At 43.2% G+C, this 25,199-nt stretch overlaps 1 protein-coding gene and 1 long non-coding RNA gene across 16 annotated transcripts in view; one reads left to right on the plus strand and one right to left on the minus strand.

The window, feature by feature from the left end:
* Window positions 1-25,199, minus strand: part of TAFA5 (TAFA chemokine like family member 5) — a gene marked incomplete at its 3' end in the record, with an annotated part of 615,005 nt that overhangs the window by 438,594 nt on the left and 151,212 nt on the right. The window contains exon 1 of one of the 15 annotated variants that reach the window (XM_084612557.1): window positions 1-2,056. The exons of the other annotated variants lie outside the window; for them this stretch is intronic. Coding sequence (XP_084468683.1) covers window positions 1-91 — 91 coding nt within the window. The 5' untranslated portion in view covers window positions 92-2,056. Of the gene's footprint in view, window positions 2,057-25,199 lie in introns of those variants that run through there. 15 annotated transcript variants of the gene reach the window in all.
* On the plus strand, window positions 271-24,186 carry LOC311511777. Its single transcript, XR_014709341.1, has 4 exons — window positions 271-357; window positions 22,437-22,483; window positions 22,957-23,224; window positions 23,962-24,186. It is a non-coding gene; the product is annotated as an uncharacterized lncRNA (long non-coding RNA).

Here is a 25,199-nt window from a genome sequence, read left to right on the forward strand (position 1 = left end):
CTTCTTTAAGGAACTGTGAGTGGATGACAAATATAAGAAAACAGCAGATAGCTGCTCCTGCTAATGCCCATAAAGCTTTCAAGAGCTGCATCTCGGTTTGAAACTCAGTAAATACCCAGAAAGTCACACAATTAATTTCCACAGCGATGCATCAACGTTTCCCCTTTTGCGCCAGGCTCGGCTGCTCCCCGAGCAGTAACCACACTTCCGAGAGAGAGCGAGAGCTCAGGGTTTGGGGAGGAGGGGTGAGGGGATTTACAACAAAGTCTCAAGCAGCAGCAGCACCATGATCTTCTTATGGACAGCAGCACAGAGGAAGCTGGGTCTGGGATCCATGAATCAGCTTTCTGTTTCCTCGTGAGTTGAGCAGCATTGACGGTTGGGGAGGAGGGAGGGAAGGAAGCAAATCTGGGCAGAATTGCGCAATAGCTCCTACACTGCTCCGGTGGGGGTTGTTTTTGCTGCTGCTGCTGCTGCTGGTGGTGGTTCAGTGACTGCTCGGGCTCAGCAGTGCTAGGAATGCGGGAGCCAGGCTTATCTTTCTGGGGCTCCGGGGAAGCCAGTGCACCATCGCCCGGCTTGCTGGGTTACCTGTACGGTGTCCGCCGCCACAATCTGTGGAGAAGGGGGAGCGTGGGAATGGGAGGGGAAATCTCTCTTTATTGCAACTCCTCTAAACCGATTATCACAATCTGAGCCACCCACCAAGCTTGGAGAGCTTCTCCCATTCAGAGCAACTTAATGTATCCTGATATCTTGGGGAAGTGTAGGTACCAGCGGGCCACAGTGCAGCTCCTGGCGTGCGTTGCCTTGCAAAGCCGCTTGCCTTCACTTGGGCTCTCAGCTCCCGCTGCCTTATTCCCTCTTCGTCCGGATCCAGACAGCAGCCGGGATGGGGTGCCCTCTCCCGGAAAGGCTGCACTGAGCCGGGGCCGGAGAGCTAGTTCACTTGCCCGTCTCCAGATTGAGGAGGGGTTGCATAAGTCTTTGTGCGCTTTTCCTGCTGCACCCGCAAAGCGCTTTCCAAACAGGTAGCTGCCGCAAAAGAAATCTCAGCCTACAGGTTGATGCCTCCGTAGCAATCTCTCTCTCTCTCTCGCGCACACACACACACACACACGCACTCCAGCAACACAATTCCCAAGCTTGGGGTGCTGCCGCCGCCGAGAGGAAACGAGCGGGTGCTGAATGATCGCTGCGAGTCGCTGGCGAGGAGCAGCTCCCGGGCCGTCGGTTTTGGGAGGCTTTCTGGAGGAAAAAAGGGAGGAGGAGGGTTGGGTAGCTGATGGCTGGCTGGCGGCAGAGAGGAGCTGATTTGTGAGGCTCTGCCCGATCGGCGCTCAGAAAGGTTGGAGCTGTGGGCTGGGTGTCTGGATTGGCTGAACACTGTAGATCTTCCACTCAGTCTCGGCTGGAGTTGGGCTGTAGGCACAACCTGGGGCTCGCTCGCTCGCAAGAGAGCTTCCTTTCGGGGTCGCGTTAGACCTCTAGGCTAGGCGTCTTCGTGGAGACAAGCTCCCAGGGACTATCGGGGCTTGTCGGCTCAGTCTGGCTGGGCTCACGCAGCGGATCTCGGGGTCTCTCCGGGTGCGCGGGGAGCGGAGAGCTGGGTGCCTGGATGGTGCAACCTCCCAGGCTGTATCTGGGTGGCCGGACGGCCGCTCGCTGAAGATCCCCCTTTCTGGGTGTATTTGGGTGGCTGCAGGCTGGGTGCCGGTAGACCTGCAAGCTGCCAGCCTGTGCTGGGGCTGTGAACCGGCCGCCTGCCTGCATGCAAGCTCCCCAGTGGTACTTCGGCCAGGGGAGATCGGCGGCGGGTAACGCCTCAACACGCTCAGTCCCAGCCCCGCTCCGTCGCATTTAAACACTGCCGGCTTCCCCTCGCAACTTTCCCCGATTTTGCTCCCCGGGTGGTAGTGAGCATGCCCGAGAGCTGAGCCTGCGCAGCGCTCAGCCACCGCTTGCCGTCCGGATCTGCTCCCTGCTGGGCAGAAGAGGGGCAAGGTCAAGCAGGAAGGGGTAGGGAGGTGTCGAGAGGACCGGGCGGGCAAGGAGCAAACCTGGGAGCAAAGGGGCCAAAGCAGGGGGAGAGAAGCGAAAATGTGGGAGAGGAAAAGACGAGAGGAGCAAACACCGGGGTACCAGGGGGGATAGTGGGTGCAGAAGCGGAACGGCTAAGCAAGAATGGGAGGAGGGAGCAGAAACGAGGGAGGGGAGCAGAGGAGTAAACATGGAGGAGAAGGGTTGGATCTATTATGATCACACTTGTCCTTTCCCTTTTCCTCCTCCCCACATCGCTTCCTTGCCGGTGGAGATAACCCTCCAACCCACTACTTTTTTGAAGCAGAGGGCAAGCCCGTCCTCAACTCTTTTTTCTGGGGGCGGGAGGAAGGATGGACCGATTATTTCAAGTACTGATTCTAGACCGACCCTGTTTGTGCTGGGCAGCCGGGGAAAAGAGGCCGCATTGCCCTTTCACTAGTCACCCTTTGCCCGTTAGAGAGCCTGTGATTCAATCTCATTATTTGACACCTATAATGTACTGTGAAAGCACCAGCTAAAGGCAGCACTAATAGGAATCCGCATTGTATAAAACAACCTAAACCCTGCAAACATATAAGCAACGTGAGTCCTCATCTCTGGTATAACTCCATGGATGAAACTGACTCTTTAATTACCACTAGAATGTCATGTCAATTCAATAAGCAACAGTTATTTTAGTTAGACTATTTGTCTCTACTTTTGTACTGTTTTATACTAATATGTCACTGATTAATATTTTCACAGGGATTTAGTGAGGATTGAGAATAAAGCTCATCCAATGATTCTTAAAGTAGAATTAAACTAAGAAAATAATCCTCAAAATTAATCAGTGGTGTTTTGATATCTTTTTGTTAAATGCTTAAAATGTAGCTTGTAGTAGGTGCTTCCATATATTTACACACCAGTGGAAAGAAAGATTTACTCCATCTTAAATTAGAGTTAAATTAAATGTTGGTGGGCAGCTGTCTCTTGTTGACCCTGCTTGGGATATAGTCTGTTCTCTACGCTTTTTGGTTCTTCAGTGACAAAGAGTAGAGAAACATTAAAAATGTCTATCTTTTCATTGTTTTCACTAAATACAACTGCTATATCCCTATAAACCCATTTGCTGCCTTCATTTAAGATATTTAAATCTTGTAGTTTCACAGTAGCAACATTATAGTTAAGTTTGAGATGTTCCATTTGTAAAACCTTTCATTCAGAACTGTACCTACAGATCTGAAATATATCAAATCTGCTTTCAGTCCACAGTTTGTGGGTTTTTTTTTTTTTAATGTATGAAGAAAATCCATGAATTTGAGTTGTAACAGTTGAAAAAAATTGAAATAACTTGTGATTTTTAGTTATCAGATTAAAAATAGGTCAGAAATGGTTTTTTAAAATGCATCAAGCTTGGAATGTATGAGGTCAAAAATGAGCAATATGGTCCACATATTTGAAAATAATGGGCTTGGAGAGAAAAGTTTTGAAAAATCTTGTGCAATACATTTATTTCCTTATTGGCAAGTTTATTCAAGGACATACTCCAAGAGGGTCAAAATATCCTCCTAGTTGCACTTGTGTAAACCCACTGAAATCAATGGGCCTAATTAATCTTGCATTTACACTGGTTTAAACGGGTGTGACTATTTAGGGGCTAATCCTCATTCAGGGGTTAATCCGAAGTCCACTGAAGATTGTAAAGAGACTTCTATGTACTTCAGTGAACTTTGGAGTATATCCTTACATTATTAAGAGATTAGAATTCAAACTCAGTGTACAACACTGTGAGCAAAATTTGGTACAGGGCTCACATTGTAGAAAGCTATTCAGTTTCATAGCAACAAGGGTTTCCGTAGGAAATCCCATTTGGAGGAAAGTGGTATCTGGCATGCTGTACTAAATATGGTTCAGCAAGTTTATATATTTTCTGAATATCTTAGACCTTTCAAGCAGAGTGAGTCCTACTCAAAAATAGCCCTGACCTTTCAACTTGTCAGCTGCATAGAGATTTATACAATTTTAAAGATAATAGTATAGATAACTCAAATAACAATATTGCAAATGCCCAGTGTAGCGGAATATGAATAAATCCCCCTTTTAGAAATTTCCCTATTGCGGTCTATCAAGGGCAGGGAGAAAGTGGGGGGCAAGATTTGGTATGTCACCCCAATGGAATAGGCCATGAGACCTACTTCCAAGCCTCACAGATCGTGAGGGACATGCAGAGCTATCTGTGCAGATGTCCGAAGCCTCTCTTGTAGCGCTGCCCCAGGTATTCCCCAGTAGCACAGATGCAAGGGAGCAATGTGTTCTGGGGATATGCCCAAGCTGCGGCTACTACCAGGGACCCTAACCTCAGCCTGTATTTTCTTTTCCAATTAAACTCTACAGAGTTGATGGGGAGATGATGAATCCCAATCCCCTCCCCTACAAAAATGAGCGAAGGAGATAGTGTTGTAGAAACATCTCAACTGCACTTTTATAGAAGTGAGAGATCCCCATGCAGAAAGTACTCTCTAACCACACAGCTGGTGGGGGTAGAAATGTTTCCCCCAGGAGCAATCCCACTGAGTATTTGATGTGTGTGCTTATCCAGCTGCGTGGAAGATAATAGGAGAACCATATAAAATTTCCAATTTTTCTTTTCCCTTTTTGAAGGAACACAAAGAAAGGCCTTGTAAAAATTGTATCTAGATCAACTCATTGTTTTTCTCTTACTAAAACATCCCATACAATTTAGTAGTGATCGTCTCACTATAGTATTATAAAACCACTGTAAGACACTCAGAAGCAAATATATATTTTTCTGTTTAATTCTCTAGGTTCATTGACTATGAGTAAGGCTATGTTTTAGAGACAGGTATTGTCAAGGTTACTCCCCCACTCTGAACTCTAGGGTACAGATGTGGGGACCTGCATGAAAACCTCCTAAGCTTACTTTCACCAGCTTAGGTTAAAACTTCCCCAAGGTACAAATTAATTTTATCCTTTGTCCCTGGATCTCCACTGCCACCACCAAACTCTAACTGGGTTTACTGGGAAACGTAGTTTGGACACATCTTTCCCCCCAAAATCCTCCTAACCCTTGCACCCCACTTTCTGGGAAAGGTTTGGTAAAAATCCTCATCAATTTGCATAGGTGACCAGAGACCCAAACCCTTGGATCTGAGAACAATGAAAAAGCATTCAGTTTTCTTACAAGAAGACTTTTAATAGAAGTAAAGAAATCCCCTCTGTATAATCAGGATGGTAGATACCTTACATGGTAATTAGATTCAAAACACAGAGAACCCCTCTAGGCAAAACCTTAAGTTACAAAAAAGACACACAAACAGGAATAGTCATTCTATTCAGCACAGTTCTTTTCTCAGCCATTTAAAGAAATCATAATCTAACACATACCTAGCTAGCTTACTTACTAAAAGTTCTAAGACTCCATTCCTGGTCTATCCCCGACAAAGACAGACTATAGACAGACCCTTTGTTTCTCTCCCTCCTCCCAGCTTTTGAAAGTATCTTGTCTCCTCATTGGTCATTTTGGTCAGGTGCCAGGGAGGTTACCTTTAGCTTCTTAACCCTTTACAGGTGAGAGGATTTTTCCTCTGGCCAGGAGGGATTTTAAAGGGGTTTACCCTTCCCTTTATATTTATGACAGGTATTTTAAGTAAAAGTCATGGACAGGTCATGGGCAGTAACCAAAAATTCACAGCCCATGACCTGTCCATGGCTTGTACTATACCCCTGAATAAATCTTGGGAGTGCTGCGGGTGCTCATGGGAATGCCGCAAGTGCTGGGGAGAGGGGTGACCTGGGGGCACAGTGAATGCTGTGGGGGAGGGGGGATTGGCAGGGCTGGCAGGCTCCCTACCCAGCTTCTCGGAAGTGGTGACATGTCCCTGCCTAAGCTCCTAGCTCTGTGCGCTGCCAGCTCTGCAGCTCCCATTGCCTGGGAACAGCTGACAATGGGAGCTGTGGGGGAAGTGCTTGTTTGCAGAGGCAGCACGTGGAGCTAGGAGCTGAGGGAGGGAGAAACATGTTGCCACTTCCGGGGAACTCACCTAAGATAAGCGCTTCCCAGAGGCCTCACCCCTCCCACGCCCCAACCCCACGCCCTGAACCCCCCACCCAAACTCCTCCTACTGCTGGTGTGGGGGGCGGTGGTGGCCCGAGATTGCCCCGGCAGCGGCCAGTACAACTGGCCCAGGGGCTGCCTGAGCTGCTTGGGCAGCCCCGGAGCCAGCCATACTGCCACTGCAGAAGTCACGGAAAATCACGGATTCTGTGACCTCCATGACAGACACGCTGCCTTAACTATAAGGCTAGAAGGGACCATTGTGATTTTCTAGTCTGACCTCCTCCAAAAACACAGGTCATAGGATTTCCCTGAACTATTTCTATTTGAACTACAGTATGTCTTTTAGAAAAATGTCTAATGTCTTTTAGAAAAATATCCAGTCTTAATTTTGAAATCGCCAGTGATGGAGAATCTACCACAACCCTTGGTAACTTGTTCCAGTGGTTAATTACTGTTTAAAATGTGTACTTTATTTCCAGTCTCTATTTGTCTTCGACTTCCAGCCATTAGATCTTGTCATAGTTTTGTCTGCTAGACTGAAGAGTAAATATTTATTCCCCCTGTAGGTACTTATAGACTGTGATCATGTCAGCCCGTAACCGTCTCTTTGTTAATTAGATACACTTAATGAGCTCAAACACTAAGGCATGTTTTCTAATCCTTTAATCATTCACATGGCTCTTCTTTGAACCTCTCCCATTTACCAGCTATACCCCGGTGTAATGTCTCGTTAATACATGTATGAAAGGACTTCCATATAGATTCTTTACAGATGTCTAGGTGGTACACCCTTAAGAGAAGTGAAAGAGGTAGCTTGAGCTCTGGTAGAATGGGCCCTAACTCCAAGAAGAGGGGAACTTCCTCTTTGTTCACATCAAAGCAGAATGCAACTCAAAATCCCTGACAACAATTTTTTGTGAGGCGATTGCCTCCCCTTTCTTCTGCTCAGAGATGGAAATGCTTGGGGTTTTCCTAAAGGAGGACTTTGTCTTCTGCAGGTAAAACATCAGTGTTCTACAGGTATCCAGAGAATAGAGCTTCTTGTCTTCTCTAGTAGTGTGAAGTTTAAGATGGAAAATGGGAAGATGAAGGGGTTGATTCAAATCAAAATCAGAAATATCCTAAGATGAATGTGGGGTGTAAATTCAAAGTCATCTTATATTTGTGGAACATACAGTATGGAGGGGATGCCATAAGTGACCAAGGCTGTCTAGTAGAGATAATTGCTGTCAGGAAATCTACCTTTATGGAAAGATGTAGAAGAGAGCATGAAGCTAACAGCTCAAATGGTGGATTCATAAGCTTTGACAGTACCAGACTAAGGTCACAATTCAGTGATGCAGTTGATACTGGAAGAAAGTTTCTGAGAAGATATTTCAAAAACCTCATAGTCATAGGATGGGTGAATGAGCAATTTTCTATTGGAGGAAGAAAGGCATTAATCACTGCCAAATATACATGCAGTGAGCCGATAGATAAACCAGATGTCGTTAATGTTAACAGATGCTCCAGGATGACAGGGAAGTCTTCCTCCCCTGGAGGTACATGATGGTGCTTGCACCAGATAGAGAACCATTTCCATTTGGCCATTTAATATTTATTTACAAACAATTTCCTGTTGTTATTGTGGATGGACTGGGTCTCCTGAGCATGACTTCTCTACATTAGTCATCCATCCAAACACCAACCTGAGATGAAAGAGCACTGGGTTGGATGGATGGTCATTCTCTTATCCTGGGTCAGAAGATTTCACAGCAGTTGTAAATGTATGCTGTAGGGGGCAGGGAGCAGTCAACTGGAGGATGGAGGTGAACAAAAGCGAACTTGGCCACCAAGTCACCCCTAGAATTAATGTCATTTTGTCTTTCTTCATCTTATTGAGGACCCAAGTAAGAAGGGGATGAGTGGGAATGCAAACATTAGTGGTTCCAGCCACTGCACCAAGAATGTGTCCTCTTAAGCTGCACGTGAGCAGAAGGCTAGATACTTGTTTATTTGTGATACTAAGAAGTCCCACTGTCAAAAGATACTCAGTACCACTGAGTTGTGGAGTTCCCAGTCGTGGTCTCTGTGGAAGTGTCTGCTGAGATTGTCCGATGAGATGTTTGTTATCCCTGGAAGGTGCACTGCTTAAAGCCTAATCAGATGCATCAATTCAAGAGTTTGACCACTTCTATGCTATGAAGGGTGGACCCCTTTACTTACTTACGTTGTCATGTTGTCCAGCATGACCAGAACATGTAGATTGTGTACAAAAGGAAAAAGCTTTTTGCAAGCTTTGTATTCTCCTCAAATTTGAAGGAGGTTGATACGTAGTCTGGATTCTTGATGGGTCCAAGAGCCCTGAACCACGTGGTTGTCCAGGTGTCCCTTTCCCATATCCCAATAGAGGTATCTGTAATTACTGTAGATGAGGAGAAACAAAGGGAACTCCTATACACACAGGTTTTCCCACCAGGTGAGAGCTGTTAGGATGGTCTAGGGAATTGAGACGCTTTTGCCTAAAGAATTTCAATTTTGGGTGTAGACTGTCTTTAACCAATTCCTGAAGACTCTAAAGATGTCCAGGCATGACCAAGCTGTTGTCTGAGTGCTCAGGAAAAGTTGGATGTTGAGGTCTGTGAGGAGTCTGCCCTGAGGTAAGAAAGCTCTGGCTGAAGGAGAATCCAGAGTTGCTCTAATAAAATCTATAATTTGGGGAGAGGGGAGGATTAAAGTGGATTTTTCTGGGTTTACCTGGAATCCTAAAGACTACAGGAGGCTGAGGAGGGTGAGAATTCTCTCCTGAACTTCCCAAGATGACCTCCATGTCAGCAGGCAGTCGTCAAGGTAAGGAAACATTGGGCTGCCATGGCAACAGAACTACCTCGCTACTATGGAGAGCACCTTTGTGAAAACACTTGTGGCCATTGAGAGATCGAAAGGGAGAACTCCATGCTGGTAATGTTTTAGGTCCACCATGAAGCTCAGGAATTTCCTGTGCACTGTGTGAATGTCTATATGCAAGCAGGAATCTTTCAAATCAAGAGCTGCATACCAATCACCTGATTGGTGACTTCAACATTGGTGTACAGGGGGTCAGAGGGCTCAGGAACGGGTTGGGGCCTTGTGGAGAGTTCCATGAGGTGTCTTTAGAGTTAGAACTCATGGGATTGCTGCATTTGAGAAGGGTAGGCACAACAGATCTCTCACTTAGAAGGAAAGTGATACTCCCTGAGACAATACAAGCAGAAGTAGTGTAGATGGCTAATCAGAAAGACCATGGGGCAGGCCACTCAGGAATTGAAGTCTAGGATCTTAGGCATACTAAATGCCTGGACAGGGAAGAGCGGAAAGTGTGAGGGGGGGACTCTAACTAACACTATCACTATCAACACTAAAACACTATCAACTAACTAATTAGTTTTAGTGTCTAAGTTTAAAAGGGGAAAAATCAACTATTTTTATAGCAGGAAAATCAATGCTAGCAAAGCTGTGAACACTGAGGAGATACATCTTCAACCAGAGTGGTTGAAAGGAACTGGAAGTGTAGTTGGTCCGCAGCACATTGTGGTGCACGTTGAAGAATCTTCTGGTCTCAGGTACATGGAGTGCATGCGCACACACAGGGAACACCCATCAGAATCACCACTCAAAGAAGAACTGTGATATTTTGTATTTTAAAAGGTGTTTAAGTTCTTTGAAATTACTGCAGGGCCATTTTAAGATCCCCCTACTCATACCTGTAATCAAACCCTTAATTTCAGTTGCATTGATTGTCTTTTGGGGGACAATAGATTTGGGGGTTTAATTCCTGGTTGTTCAATATAGTCCAAATTCATGCCTGGTGTAACTGCAAATTTTAGTGCAGTTATGGCAGGGATGACTTTACCCCATATGCATGTACGCATTTTGAATCCGCTGCTTTCTTGGAACCGTACCAGTTAGAGCTAGTAAAAGATCTTTTCTTAGGTTATCTAGGACAAAACTTTTGCCAGTCTCTGATTGTTCCTGAGTGAACTTTATTTAGTTTACTTTTCCGTTACTCAGTTGATGGATGGGTTAGGATGGAATAGTCTCCCAAGTAATTGATGGCAGGCCTACCAGTTGGGATGGAGGTGGCATGTGGAGGGGCCACTCCTCCTCAGATTTCTGCCACGGTTTATATGCCCTGTCCTTAACCATGCTGCATACCATCAGAACTGTTAAACTGTCCCTTTGCCCCCCACCCCCATCAACAGTTACATGTCATCTCTGAGTTGGGATGTCTCTGATATTTAGTTTAACAGATTACTTTGCCCAGCTTCATCTTGTTACTCCTATTTATCCTTTCATCATGGGTAAACCCTTCACATACATCTGTATGAGCATTAGATTATCCTTTCCCACCTTTTATTGTAATCTGGCCAATTTGGATATCATAGTATAAAAAATGGAGAGAGAGAGTGTGTGTGAAAATTCTTCTAATTACCCTGCACAAATTAATTCCTCCACCCCTTTAGTAATTTTTGTTTCTGTTCTCAGAATCCCGTACAATTTTTAAACATCCCTCTGCTACTGAAATACTCAGAACTGTATAGGGTGATCTAAATATTGGGCCAGATCTCCAGCTAGTGAATATCAAGGTGTGGGGGCATGGATCAGCATTCACATTGCATTCCCCATCAGTACCTGGCCCAAGGAGGGAAGCTAATGATCCAACCAGCAGACCAAATTCGGTGATGAATCCTAGTCACATGCCACCTGAGGCACACTGCGCCTATTCTAAGAAGATGAAGAAGAATATCAAGGTAGTTTCAGTGAACTAAAAAATACCTTAAAGAAGCTCTGTCAGATATCCCTGTTCTGTGACATGATATACATGCAGCTACCATGTCAGAGTAAAAGTTCACATCTGTTTCACCATTCTATGTCTTTCTGACAATTTTCTTTCTCTGTGGCTTCCTAAATATTCCTCCATTCTCCCTTCACTTCCCTTACTTAAGTGGGTGCTACATTAATAAACTCTGTTATTTCCTGACACTCCAGACCACTTGTATTTATTTGTTCTTGCAAAGTACAGATTCTTAAAAGGGATTCTGTAGTTCATATTCTAGAATAGTCAATATAATCCCCTACTCCTTTTTTAATGAGCCAATTTTGTATCTAATGTTAATTCTTTCTGATACATTTGTAAAATCTCTTATTCTTCTTACATCTTTTGGATAGCATGAACTCCTTGTGCTGTTTTGCTGCTCTTCTCTTGTCCCTACAGTATTTAACTGACTTTCCATTCTGGGTTAAATCTCATTTTTTCTTTGTTTATAGGGAAATAACTGTGCCAGTAGTTTTTTGTCAGGTGGACAGTTGCGCACTAGGATCTCATTTGACTTTTTCACACATAACAGCCATCAGTTGGTAATAATTTTTGTCCACTATTGATGCAGGCTGTATTTGAGCTGGCTAAGAATAGGTGAAAGGGTCTATAGCCCATAATGAGCCCTTGAGCCATGCATTAAATTACAAAGCAATGAAAACTGGGACATGACCAAGATGCCAGGCAAACTTACTATGATGTTGCAGTAGAACTACACTACCATACGCCTTCCTCTTCTATGCTGTAAGCATAGAACACCTTCCACCCTGCCATCTCTCTTACAATCATCTACATCCTTAATTCCTCATTTCTGTCATGTTGCCTATTTATTTTTATTATTATTTTGTAATATTTTTATGCTTATTCTACCCTTTCCACTAAGTACTCTGCAACCCACTTAAAAACACAGTTATAAAAACGTATTACTAGGCCTCATGCCTAATAGACATATATAATAACCTAGCAGCTGAAGACATACTTAGATATTTACAGTTTCCCACAGGAGTCCTCCACATCCCTCCCAACTAGGGGAAACAAATGGGCCTCACAGAAGGCAGTGAAGGTTGATGAACTAGGAATATTTCAGACTGTGAAGGGATGGGGAATGAATTGCACAGCTAAGGGGCTCTCACAAACCATACCCACCAACTGTCCCATCTCTTATACAAGTGGGGCTCCAGCTTAGGCTACCCTCTGATTTTAAGGTGGCACTACGACATAGCAAGAGATGCAATATTTAAGGTAAGCCACCTAGCCCCTTTAGGGCTTTATACATCAGCAACACAAACACCTTACATTTTAGCCAATACTTAAAAGGCAGCCGGTTCAGATGCAAAAGCATGGTGTCATAATCCCTGAAAGATGAACCATGTAACCAGGGAGTCTATAGGTAGCGAACTGCTCCTTGACTTTGGAACTCATTGCCCTGTGCCTTGTACACCAGATGGCAGATTTGTTAACTTTTGGGGCATGCCACAAAACCCATTTTCCACTCAGGCTTTTGAGGAAGGGGTGGTCTGAGGACTGAGGAGAAAGTGGTTGATGGATATTTATGGGCAGTTCTTTGTATGACATGTTTTAATTTATGGGCTAGGTCGAAAACCATCAAATGGCTCCCTGTAGATACCTGTGTACATTTGAAGAAATAAAAAATATTAATTTGATAGAACCATCCAAATGCGTCCCTTATTGAGTGATTTGTGATATTACAGTGACCTTTTGTCCTTCCTCTCCCTCCCCTTTTTTCTTGGTTTGTTTATGACCGTCACTTGTGTCATGTGATGGGTGATCTCTCACATCCAGGAGGAGCCTACTGAAGCCAAAGCAGGGCTGGGAGAGTGCAAGAGGCTGCCTAGGTGGCTCCAGTTGCAAGATCTGGACCTAGTTTGAGAATCAAGGAATCAATTCTGAAGCACTTAGAGGAGAGGAAAGTGATCAGGAACAGTCAGCATGGATTCACCAAGGGCAAGTCATGCCTGACTAATCTAATTGCCTTCTATGACGAGATAACTGGCTCTGTGGATGAGGGGAAAGTGGTGGATGTGTTGTTCCTTGACTTTAGCAAAGCTTTTGACATGGTCTCCCACGGTATTCTTGCCAGCAAGTTAAAGAAGTATGGGCTGGATGAATGGACTATAAGGTGGATAGAAAGTTGGCTGGATCGTCGGGCTCAACGGGTAGTGATCAATGGCTCCATGTCTAGTTGGCAGCCGATATCAAGTGGAGTGCCCCAAGGGTCGGTTCTCAGGCCGGTTTTGTTTAATATCTTCATTAATGATCTGGAGGATGGTGTGGATTGCACCCTCAGCAAGTTCGCAGATGACACTAAACTGGGAGGAGAGGTAGATATGCTGGAGGGTAGGGATAGAATACAGAGGGACCTAGACAAATTGGAGGATTGGGCCAAAAGAAATCTGATGAGGTTCAACAAGGACAAGTACAGAGTCCTGCACTTAGGACGGAAGAATCCCATGCACCGCTACAGACTAGGAACCGAATGGCTCGGCAGCAGTTCTGCAGAAAAGGACCTACGGGTTAGAGTGGATGAGAAGCTGGATATGAGTCAACAGTGTGGCCTTGTTGCCAAGAAGGCCAATGGCATTTTGGGATGTATACGTAGGGGCATTGCCAGCAGATCGAGAGACGTGATCGTTCCCCTCTATTCGACATTGGTGAGGCCTCATCTGGAGTACTGTGTCCAGTTTTGGGCCCCACACTACAAGAAGGATGTGGAAAAATTGGAAAACATCCAGTGGAGGGCAACAAAAATGATGCGTAACTGGAATGCGTTACCTAGGGAGGTGGTGTAATCTCCTTCCTTAGATATTTTTAAGGTCAGGCTTGACAAAGCCCTGGCTGGGATGATTTAATTGGGGATCGGTCCTGCTTTGAGCAGGGGGTTGGACTAGATGACCTCCTGAGGTCCTTTCCAACCCTGATATTCTATGATTCTATGATTGTATTCAGGGTAGACAATAATTACCAATCAGCTCTTCAGAGAAGAGGCCATGGTTGAGATTTTCAAGGCTGACTAAGGGGAGTTAGCCACACAAATCCCATTTGAAATTAAAGGAAGTTGAGTGGGTAAATCTAACTAGCTTTGAAAAATTTCAACCCATATCTTTACTGGTACACAGCAATCCTTTAGGTGCTCAATAATAATAATAGTCAACAACTGAGCAATCAGAGGTGTAGAAAATAAATCCAATGCTAGGTCTCAACAGTCCAAAAAAAAAAAAAAAGAGTGGTTTCCACTATTTCAACTGACTTGTCTGCTTAAGTTAAGATAAATCGTTTTAAGGCTTCTCCAGAATTAAAATATAATGGTTTAATTTATATTAGTCCAACATGTGCTGAGAATTCCATCACACCAAAAGTATTACTGATTAAAATGGTATTTGAAACTAAGTTATAACTTGTGTTAATAACAGAAGAAATTAAGGAACCTACATTTGGGGCAGACACATTTTTCAACATCACTTCTTGCACATCACATCAAGCACCTGGCCTGAATGCTGGCATCTACTTATAGTACAGTGTGGTAATGACAGCAAGTGGACAGAAATATTGGCCATTTATCCCAGACAAAATGAGTCCTTTGTGTCTGAAGACAGAGGTCCGTGAGGAATGCCATGCAGAATAAGCAATGAGAAAAAGTAAGAGATGGCAAAGTTTTAAGGTGCCAACAGTGCCTACTGATAGACACACAATAAAGCAGCACAGCATAGGAAAGGTCCAAGGATAGCTAGGGAAAGTAAAGTGGAGAGAGCAGGAAAAGCATGGTGCCACATGAGAATGCTCCTTATATGCCCCGGCATGCCACAGGATGGTAAAACTGTGATGAAGAAACTGCAGGGTCTGTGACTTAAACCTCGTGACTATGTTCAAACCACTGACTCCCCTGCACACCACAAGGGTTGATGATGAGGGACAGCTGTCCAACCCCTATCGATTCATTTGACTCCTTCCCCCAGCTCTTCATACTCTGCTGTGTGGGAAAGGGAGCTGTTGCACAAATATGGCATACCTAGGACAAACCCCAGATGGACTGCTACTGTCCTACTGCGACAAGGGTGTGCTGTGCACAGCTGCAGATGTGGGAGTGGCTGTCCTGGTAAAATGTGAAGCATGCTAGATGGTATTAATGCTGAATGAGGAAATCTCTTATATAAATCACTTAGGAACAAACAAAAAATAGATCCCAAACAATGCTCCCCTGCACTCTTCCGCCACCGAAAAGCAGTTTAAAATTTCTTTGGATTCTTAAAAACTAAGAGGAAAAATACAAATGTTTTCAGAAACACTTTGATTAAAATGTTAAGTGCAAAGCTTTAAAAAAGAGTTGGTTAAAATCCCAAATAAACAGTTTAAAATAGCTATAGACCCAAAAATTTACAATAATTAACATTTAACAAAGAAAAAAGACCTGATTTACCACTGTGTCACTCCAGGTTCATGCCTGTGCAATTTTACTGGTCTCAGAAGTGCTACACCTGCATAAAAATGGAGAAATACAGCAGTAAATGAGGCCCAGAAGTTTTAAAATATTAAATTACTGTTGAGCCTGGGTTCATTCTATTCCACAATCTTAAATAAGAAAAGGAGGGAGTGGTTTTCAAGTATCTCATTTTAAAATGCAAATTTATTTGTAATTCCATAATATAAAACATTATATTATACATGAATGGCTTGTAAAATGTAATCTATCTTTGGGATATTAAAAAAGTAAAGCATTAATCCAGTCTCACTGGCTAAATATTACCAAGTAGTATGAGACTTCTTTTGTCAAGCAGGATAAAATAGATTACTATAAAATAATCTGCAAAAAGAACAGGAGTACTTGTGGCACCTTAGAGACTAACAAATTTATTAGAGCATAAGCTTTTGTGCGCTACAGCCCACTTCATCGGATGCATAGAATGGAACATATAGTAAGAAGATATCTATATACATACAGGGAAGGTGGAAGTTGCCATACAAACTGGAAGAGGCTAATTAATCATCTTAATTAATTAGCCTCTTACAGTTTGTATGGCAACTTCCACCTTCTCTGTATGTATATATCTTCTTACTATATGTTCCATTCTATGCATCCGATGAAGTGGGCTGTAGCCCACGAAAGCTTATGCTCTAATAAATTTATTAGTCTCTAAGGTGCCACAAGTACTCCTGTTCTTTTTGCGGATATAGACTAACATGGCTGAAACCTGTCTGAAACCTGTCATAAAATAATCTGGGGTTCAATTTGGGACTTGGTGCTATGAGGAATTAATTAAATGAAGGCCCATACATGTATATTTGTAGTGGGGGTAATGTCAGAATTTGGAGGTTAGCATCACTACACACACGCACTTTTCCCTTTCCCAACCACCCCTTTTCCCCATACAGTCAGTTTTTGTATGTATCACAGTACTAGCATAGTGAAAGATAAATCACTAGAGTTAATGAAGATCCATCGTCCTCTTACATTTAGTTTTGGATTTTACAGTTCTAACAGGAGCATTTTTTATGCATGCGTACACTATTTTAAATAGCAAACTTTAATTACAACAAGAAATGAAGCATCCAAGTTACCAACATTTAAGAAACAACAATAGCAACAAGAAATACCAGTTACTGAAATGGTAATACCCACCACAGTTAAAGCAATATTGTGTTTATTAAGCCACAGCCTGCATTGATGAGCAGGAAGGAATCAACACCAGTGAAAGTTCCACAAGGCACTCTGGTTCACTGAGTCAGATTATTGGTGAGAAAGCATATCCCAAAATAAAGGCTAAGAAAACCCTTAACAAGGTGCAACATGCTGGGATTGCTCAACTCTAAACAGGGCAGAAGTCAGGAGGCAGAATCATGGCCCCACTTTTATTCCACCCTTTTTGGAAGTCTAGTATCATGTTATCTAACCTAGACTCTCTGGACTTTTGTACTCAACAGCAGAGATTTTGGCTGGCCTCTGAGCAAAGGAGAGGAAGCTTCTTGGGTCTTCTTCACATCACTTGTATACCCATGCAGGGACAGACACAGAATGCCCCACAGAGACTGTTAGCATTGCAGTTTTATGAGCCATTGCAAAATGATTTTCATATTTCCCAGTAACAGTAATATTATATTTTAATGGCTTTATACAAAAGAAATAAATATTAAAGTATTCAAATAATACATCATAGTTTTCATGCATCCATTGCAGCATGTGGATTAGTTATTAATTTTATTTTTGCAAGTATACCATATTTTTATGTAAATATTTCATGTGGGTTTCAGCCTAAATAATGTGTTGATTAAGATTCCTTTAGAGCGCCAAGTTATAGCCTGAATGATTGTCTGAATGATCCATAGATAATGGGGTTATCGAGAGATTTTTAAACTGTATATTTTAAATCCAAGCCATAGTGCTTTGAGGATGTGTCAAGGCTCAATGTATTCCTTACCCACCTCAAAAGCATCTTGGAAACACCTCAGGCAATATCTCATATACAAACCATTGAGATTTATCCATTCAAAAATAGCTGTTACAATCTGAATGGAAGATCTATAAATGATTCAATTGAAATCACTTCTGAAAGTGCAAAAGGAAATGAAACAAAATAAATTATGTTCAAATAATATTAGGAATCTAACAACCTACATATCTGAACATTTAGAAATAAGATTTGAACAGTCTTTTCTTATATAATCCGTGTGTGTGTGTTGCAAGAGGCTGGGAACAGTGTGTATAAACTCTTTCTGATTTTTAAGGGTGTTTTTGTGATCACTTTAATTTAATAAAATACACACTCACATTTATACCTAGTACAACTGAAACTAGGAGAAGGCTCTCGCTTTCTTTTCAGAAAGGGACTAACTATTCACATCTGTCTCAAAAGGTCAACAGACAGTACAAATTAACTGTCTAGTTCAGGGGTCGGCAACCTATGGCACGCGTGCCAAAGACGGCACGCGAGCCAATTTTTAATGGCACGCTGCTGCCTGTCAGATCCCAGCGGCCCACCCCGCTCAGCCCACTGCCCAACCCAGGCCAGCAGCAGGCTGACCGGGGCTGGCAGCGGGGACCCCGGCAGGCAGCAGCGTGCCATTAAAAATCCTGCCCGCCCCGGCCCGCTCTTCTCCGCCCCCCACGTGGGGGCAGGGTGAAGAAGCTTGGTCCTGGTGGCTGCTGCTGCAGGGCAGGCAACGTCCTCCCTCCCCTGCTTCTTCCCCCAGCGTGCTGGGTTCCTGCCCCTCCTCCTCTCCCTCCCTGCCACCGATCAGCTGATGGCCCTTGGGAGGGAGGGAGGGGGAGAAGCGGAGCCACAGCACGCTGGCTGCTCTGGGGAGGAGGCGGAGAAGAGGTGGGGATGAGGTCTTGGGGAAGGGGGGTGGAATCAGGGCATATCCCCTCTAGCCCCCTGCTGTGAGCCGCTCTGGGGAGGGGGCTGGGTCCCCCAGCCCTCTGCCCTGATCCTTACACCCCCTCACATGCCCCCAACCCTCTCCCCTTCACCCCCCCACACACACCCCAGCTCCCTGCCTGACCCCTGCACCCCCCTCACACACACCCAGCCCTCTGCCCTGACTCCTGCACCCTCCTCACACCCCCACGCCCCCTGCCGTGGCTCCTGCACCCCCCACACATACCCAGCCCCCTCACACCCCATGCTCTGACTCTTGCACTCCTCACATTCCCACCCCAACCATGAGCACCAAACAGGAGCTCCTGCACACATACCCCAACATTCCCACCTGCACCCTCGCACCAAATGGGAGCTGCCCAGGTAAGCACTCTACACCCAACCTCCTGCCCCAATCCTTCATTCTAGCTCCTGGCCAGACCCTACACCCCAACCCCCAGCCTGCTCCTTCATCCCCAGCCCTGTGCTCAGTGCACTCCCACCCTCAGCTCAGTGCAGAGAGAGAGGAAGAGAATGGGCTAGAACCAGGGAGAAGGTAGGTACCCACTCTATGTGGGCAGGGCTGGAATCCCAGACCGGCAGCGGTCTGAGAGGGGCCGGCAGCCGGGACCCTGGTGGCAGGAGCCCGCGGATGGAACCCCAGACCAGCAGCAGGCTGAGTGGCAGTGGGCTGAGCTGTTCAGCCCACTGCCGGTTTGGTGTCCCAGCCGCTGGCCCCGCTCAGCCACTGCCAGTCTGGTGTTCTGGCTGCCGGCCTCTTGCCATCCAGGGTCCTGGCCACAGGCCCTGCTCAGCCTGCTGCCGGCCTAGGTGAATGGAACCCCAGGCTGGCAGCGGGCTGAGCGGGCCGGTGGCGTAAGATCAGCATTTTAATTTAATTTTAAATGAAGCTTCTTAAACATTTTGAAAACCTTGTTTACTTTACATACAACAATAGTTAAGTTATATAATATATAGACTTATAGAGAGAGACCTTCTAAAAAACGTTAAAATGTTTTACTGGCACGCAAAACCTTAAATTAAAGTGAATAAATGAAGACTCAGCACATCACTTCTGAAAGGTTGCCGACCCCTGGTCTAGTTATTGCCTTTCTATTAATATTTAACCTGTATTAAGTAAAAACTAAATCTGTAGTGCCAGGAAAAGTGAGCTCCATCAACAACTTTGGTTTGTTACCATGAGGAAACAATGAGAGGAAAATATCATTTCACTAAATATTAATAGAACACCAAGGAATTCTTTAAAAAAGAGAAAACAGCAATTAAACTGCTATCAGTAATGGCAAGTTACTCCTAGCATTTAGAGAAGAGGGTATGCCAAAAATCATCTAACCAAGATCAATTTTCTGTTCCAGCTGAAGAAAGGAAATATTTTAAATATTAAAATTTAATTACCAAGATTTTAAATATCAACCACCTTTTAGATTGTTCTATTTTTTCCCTTAGACATCATGCAAAAAAGTTGTTTCTCTCTCTTTCTTTCTCACTCTCACCCTCCAAACACACACACACACACTTCCCTTACTATTAGATCTTTCAATCTGACATTTATCTGGGATTTCACTTTTCTTTTGCTCTGATTTTATCTTTCAAGAATACAGAAAAGTTACTGGAGTGGGTGCGTATGTCAGGTAGTAAATTGAAATATTAGATAGTATTGGCATGGCTATGATTAATTGGACATCGAAGACTATTGCCTGAGAGTTAAGGTTAGTCAGGAGATTAGCAAGGGAGAAGCTAAAGTTTTGTTGTTTTGTTTTGTTGATGTAAGAATGTACGACTGGCATCAAACTGAAACCATAGGAACTAGGTGCTTATTGATAATGTTTTCCTATCAGAGTAAGAGGATGAGATTAGTATTTGAGCCCTTGACCCTCCTACTATGGAAAGTTATTGCAATGTACTTTGCCATAAGGAAATTGTTCTCTTCTTTTGGTAAATATCGGATGTATTTTCTCTGCTGCTTCTCACATAAAGATGGCACCAAGAAGTCATCTGAATTTGATACAGCAGCCACCAAAATAATAATATATATGTAAAATTCTGAGTGGGATTAACTTTTTCCCTTTGCAGATGAAATTTATGCTCAAAACTTTAGAAACAGAAGTTTACATTTGCATTTCTTTGTGGTGGTTCTCTCTCCTGACTGGCTGATTATCTGAGCTGAATTTTATAGACAGGTGCTCTCTGGTAAACTGCTTGTTCAAACTACATTAATCTTTGGTTTATATCATTATCTATTTCTGTGAACGAATACAATGTTATCAAAGAGGATTACCCTGCCACAAAATGTGAAATATCTACCACCTTTGAAGAAGATAAAAATAACCAGGGAAGATACACTATTGTTGGTTTGAATGTTTTTGTGTAGTCTGCTGTTATTTTGCCATGAAATACATTCCTTGGGAAAAAAAAATCTTTTTTTTTTTTACAGGATTAAATTATTACATAGTAAAAAGAGAAAATGATTACCTAGAAAGTTGGCAGAAGCACAGATTTTGTGAGTTTTATTTTTTTAAAATTACTGTTTTAGAGTAAACGTTTATTAGTGAATAGATAATTATTGTTAATTGTGTTTCCTACACAATTAATTTAAGATTCAAATGATCTTTTATGTATTAGCTAGTAATACATCTCTACCACCCGGGTGTTGTGAGACTATATTCATTAATGTTTGTGACGTGCTCTTTTTTGTGATGGAGTCCATATAAGCACTAAGAAAGTAATGCAATCCATTTTTGTATTCATGTGCATCTCTCTAAGTAAACCTTTATTTCTGGAAGTTTTTCATAGCTGCTTGTGAATAAATCTCTTTTATAATGATAGAGTGAGGTTAAACTTCCTTTTGGAGTGCAGTTTGGCTTTAGTATTCAGAATAGGTGTAAACAGATATGAGTTCAAGTGCAATTTCAAAAGCAAAGGAAAATTAGTTCCACATTTACAGATTTGAATGGAGAAGACTTCCTGGGCCATCTAATTCAAGATATCTTCATCAATGAGTTAGATAATGGCATAAAGAGTAACTTATAAAGTTTGTGGATGATACCAAGATGGGAGGGGTTGCAAGTGCTTTGGAGGATAGGATTAAAATTCAAAATGACTTGGACAAACTGGAGAAATGGTTTGAAGTTAAGAGGATGAAATTCAATAAGGACAAATGCAAAGTATTCCGCTTAGGAAGGCACAATCACTTGTACACATACGAAATGGGCAATGACTGCCTAGGAAGGAGTACTGCAGAAAGGGATTTGGGGGTCATAGTGCATCACAAGCTAAATATGACTCAACAGAACAACACTGTTGCAAAAAAATCAAACGTCATTATGGGATGTATTCACAGGATTGTTGTAAGCAAGACACGAGAAATAATTCTGCTCTATTCCATGCTGATTAGGTCTCAGCTGGACTATATTGTCCAGTTCTGGGCACCACATTTCAGGAAAGATGTGCACAAATCAGAGAAAATCCAGAGAAGAGCAACAAAAATGATTAAAGGTCTAGAAAACATGTGCTATGAGGGAATATTGAAAAACTGGGTTAGTTTAGTCTAGAAAAGAGAAGACAGAAGGGACATGATTACAATTTTCAAGTACATAAAAGGTGGTTACAAAGAGGGGAAAGAAAAATTGTTCTCCTTAACCTTTGAGGATAGGACAAGAAGAAACAGGCTTAAATTGCAGCAAGGATGGTTTAGGTTGGACATTAGGAAAAACTTCTTAACTGTTAGGGTGGTTAAGCACTGGAATAAATTCCCTAGGGAGGTTGTGAAATCTCCATCATTGGAGATTTTTAAGAGCAGGTTAGACAAACACCTGTCATGGTTGGTCTAGATAATACTTAGTCCTGCCATGAGTGCAGGGGACTGGACTAGATGACTTCTCGAGGTCCCTTACTGGCCTACAATTATATGATTCTAATATGTACATCCGCAAACAAACAAAACACAAATACCATTTTGGGTTGCAGATGGTAAAGGGCCAAATTTATCCTAGTGTTACTCCTGTGAATTCAACGACGTAGCCTCTGAGCTAGCACAACCATCCATTGGAACTGCCTGAGCCAGCATACCTACCCTGTTCAAATCACCTCTTCCATCTTCTCCCTTCTGCAGGTGGCTGACAGCAGCGAAAAGACTATGGGCTGTTTGGGTACAGTAAGGTCAGTAACTGCCTTCTGTTTATTTGGCTGGGACGACAGAATTTACCAGCTTTCATTCTGCGTGCCACCTCAGCCTCCCTTATTTCCCCAGCTTTCCAACGATTCAAAGCCCTTCTCACACAGCAATGTTTTTGTCTGGAATTTCTGGCATCCTTCACACCCTTCCAAATCCCTTACTTCCAAAAGTTTAGCTGCTGCCATTGGTTGGTACATAGGAAAGGACCTTTCTAAGGTGCTCTGTAGCAGCTAGTCCTGAGGGACTGTGACCAGCAACCTCCAGAGTCCCCATTGTCCCTAAAATGGCCTTGGAGACAATACACCTTCCTCTTTTGTTTGTGATTGGAGCTGATGGGCTGGCAGGTGCTGATCCCATATGCACAGCTCAATACTGAACTGCACCAGAGCTTGCTGGTGCATTCAGCCATGTATAAATGCAGAGAGGATGGATAAGTTTACTGTTCTTTCTTTTCCAGTTCTTTCCTTCCAGCTAAGTATTCCCCTCCCAACTCCCCAAGCAGCACCACCTCCTTGCAACCCTGCCCCAGCAGAAGCACCACACCGCTCCCAATATCTGTGACTCCTTGATGCTTTCTGAGGGAACCCAAAACTGTAGGTCACTGTGCAGCCTCCCTGACGCGAGAGAGAGGTGTTACACCGAGTGGCAGCTCCCAGTTACCCCATTCTTTTAGTCAACCCAGACAAACTTCTCAGGACACTGCCAGTCCTCACTTTACCTTGCAGGTAAGGCTTTGTGCATCCCAGATCCTGAGCCCCGTGGAAGAGCATTCCCCTGTAGCGTTCAGAGCCTCTCACTGGGCACTTGGAGAAATTACCGAGTTTACTATCTCCACAGAGGCAGTGTACACACCAGCTTGTTTGATTAAACTAAAAATTCACATTTTGCTGGATATCACACCACAGCAAAGGTCTACTTATGATAAAACAAAGAGACGGGTATTAACAAAGAAAGATTCAAGTGATACTGCGTAAGGATAGTAGAAGTAGATATTGTACGGTCTGAGGCCTTTTTCTGCAGTAAGCAGCAGCAGCCATAAGCTAAGAAGCAGAGAATCACACCCTCACATTCCATCTAAATTGAATCAAAACAACGTAATATCGGGCTGTTAAGGAGACGCTCCTGTCCTAATAGTACCCACCATCACCAGATAAAGAAACAGATCTTAAGATGTTTTAAGGAAACTTTGTTTGATAGCATTCTGTATAGCAAAGAATCACTTATCAGCAGTTGTGATTGTGAAATCTATTGGTTTGCCTTTATGATCCCTACTTTTTTATTGTTTATCTGTATGGTTTTTCTCTGATTCTTTGATTGTTTCTGTCTGTCGCATAACTAATTTTGCAAGATTTAAATCAACTATGATGGTGGGGTATGATTGGTTAAAGAACTGGTTTGTAATGGAATTGGATTGGTGAAAAATACTGTTTTGTAATACTTTCGTTTAAAATAATTGGTTAAGGTACAGCTAAACAGGATTCAAGTTTAACTATATAAACTGGGGTCAAAAAGGAAGTTCTTTGGAACATGACTCCAGGACACAGCCCAAGATCAGAGCTGCCAGACCTCAACACCCTGCCAACTATATCGTGCAGAAGCTTGAGCCACAGATGACCTGATCCTGATTGGTCACCAGGAAAAGTTTGTCTGCCTTATTGGCAGTGGCAAGCATTGTGTGTGTACTCTGTTTTGGTAACCATTAATAAACAATGGTTAAGGATATTACTGCATAAAGCTCTTTCACTTGTAAAAGGCCCCACAAATCCACAGAAGATTATGCCCGGAGCCCTAGGAATTGGGAACAGGTGGGGGTGCCTAAATTAACTGGGCTATGCCTTAAACCCATGGAAAGGTAAATGTGAGATGCCCTAGAAAGTGCAGGTAATAATATGGTTACAAATGAAACAAAAATATAACACTTCTAAGAGACTAAACATAACTTTAGCAAGCTACAATCCTTTGACTAACACAGTTTCTCACCCTCAGAGTCCTTTTGCAGAGTTTGCTGATTTTCAGTCAAATCAGGATCCAGATTTTTCATGAATCACTCCCCTCCACCAAGAGTGTTCCTCAGTGATGGATTTCAAAATGTCTTTTTCATTCTCCTTCTATTTTCCCAAAACTCAGTGTTTTGACCCCAGAGATACGAGAACCTCCTGTGGCTTTCGTCTCTGGTGTCTTCCCATGCTGATTTTAGATTGTCCTGGCCTTTCCTGTTGACTCACATGAAAATGCAGCTTCCTTTGTGTTGGTTTCCGAATACTTAATTTACATTAAAGGAACAGAGATAACTAGCTTCCCTCCTGTCTGGAAGAAAACCTGTTTCTCCCTACATTTGGTTAGAGCCTTTAAAGCATAATATCAGTAAGTATTAATAATTCCATTAACATATTCATTTCACAATATTAGTGACCAGTGTGTCACTGGCTTTCATTCGATACCTTACAAGACAGTTTTTGGATAAGCACCATGAAAACCATGTGTTAGGTGTAGTGAGTTTGTGAGGCCTGAAAGGAGTTGCTGACACAGATTAGCGAACCACCAGTTTGCCTCTTCATCACAATCCCTACCCCAACACACCTACTCTACCCCTTTTTATCTCAAGATATTCTATGACACATACCATATTTATGTTTATTTTATAGAATGTTTACTCCAAAATGAGAACTAATATGAAATAGATTATATGTAAACATATAG

The sequence above is a fragment of the Lepidochelys olivacea genome, assembly GCF_965140295.1.
Source record: "Lepidochelys olivacea isolate rLepOli2 genome assembly, chromosome: 1".
Classification (NCBI taxonomy): domain Eukaryota; kingdom Metazoa; phylum Chordata; order Testudines; family Cheloniidae; genus Lepidochelys; species Lepidochelys olivacea.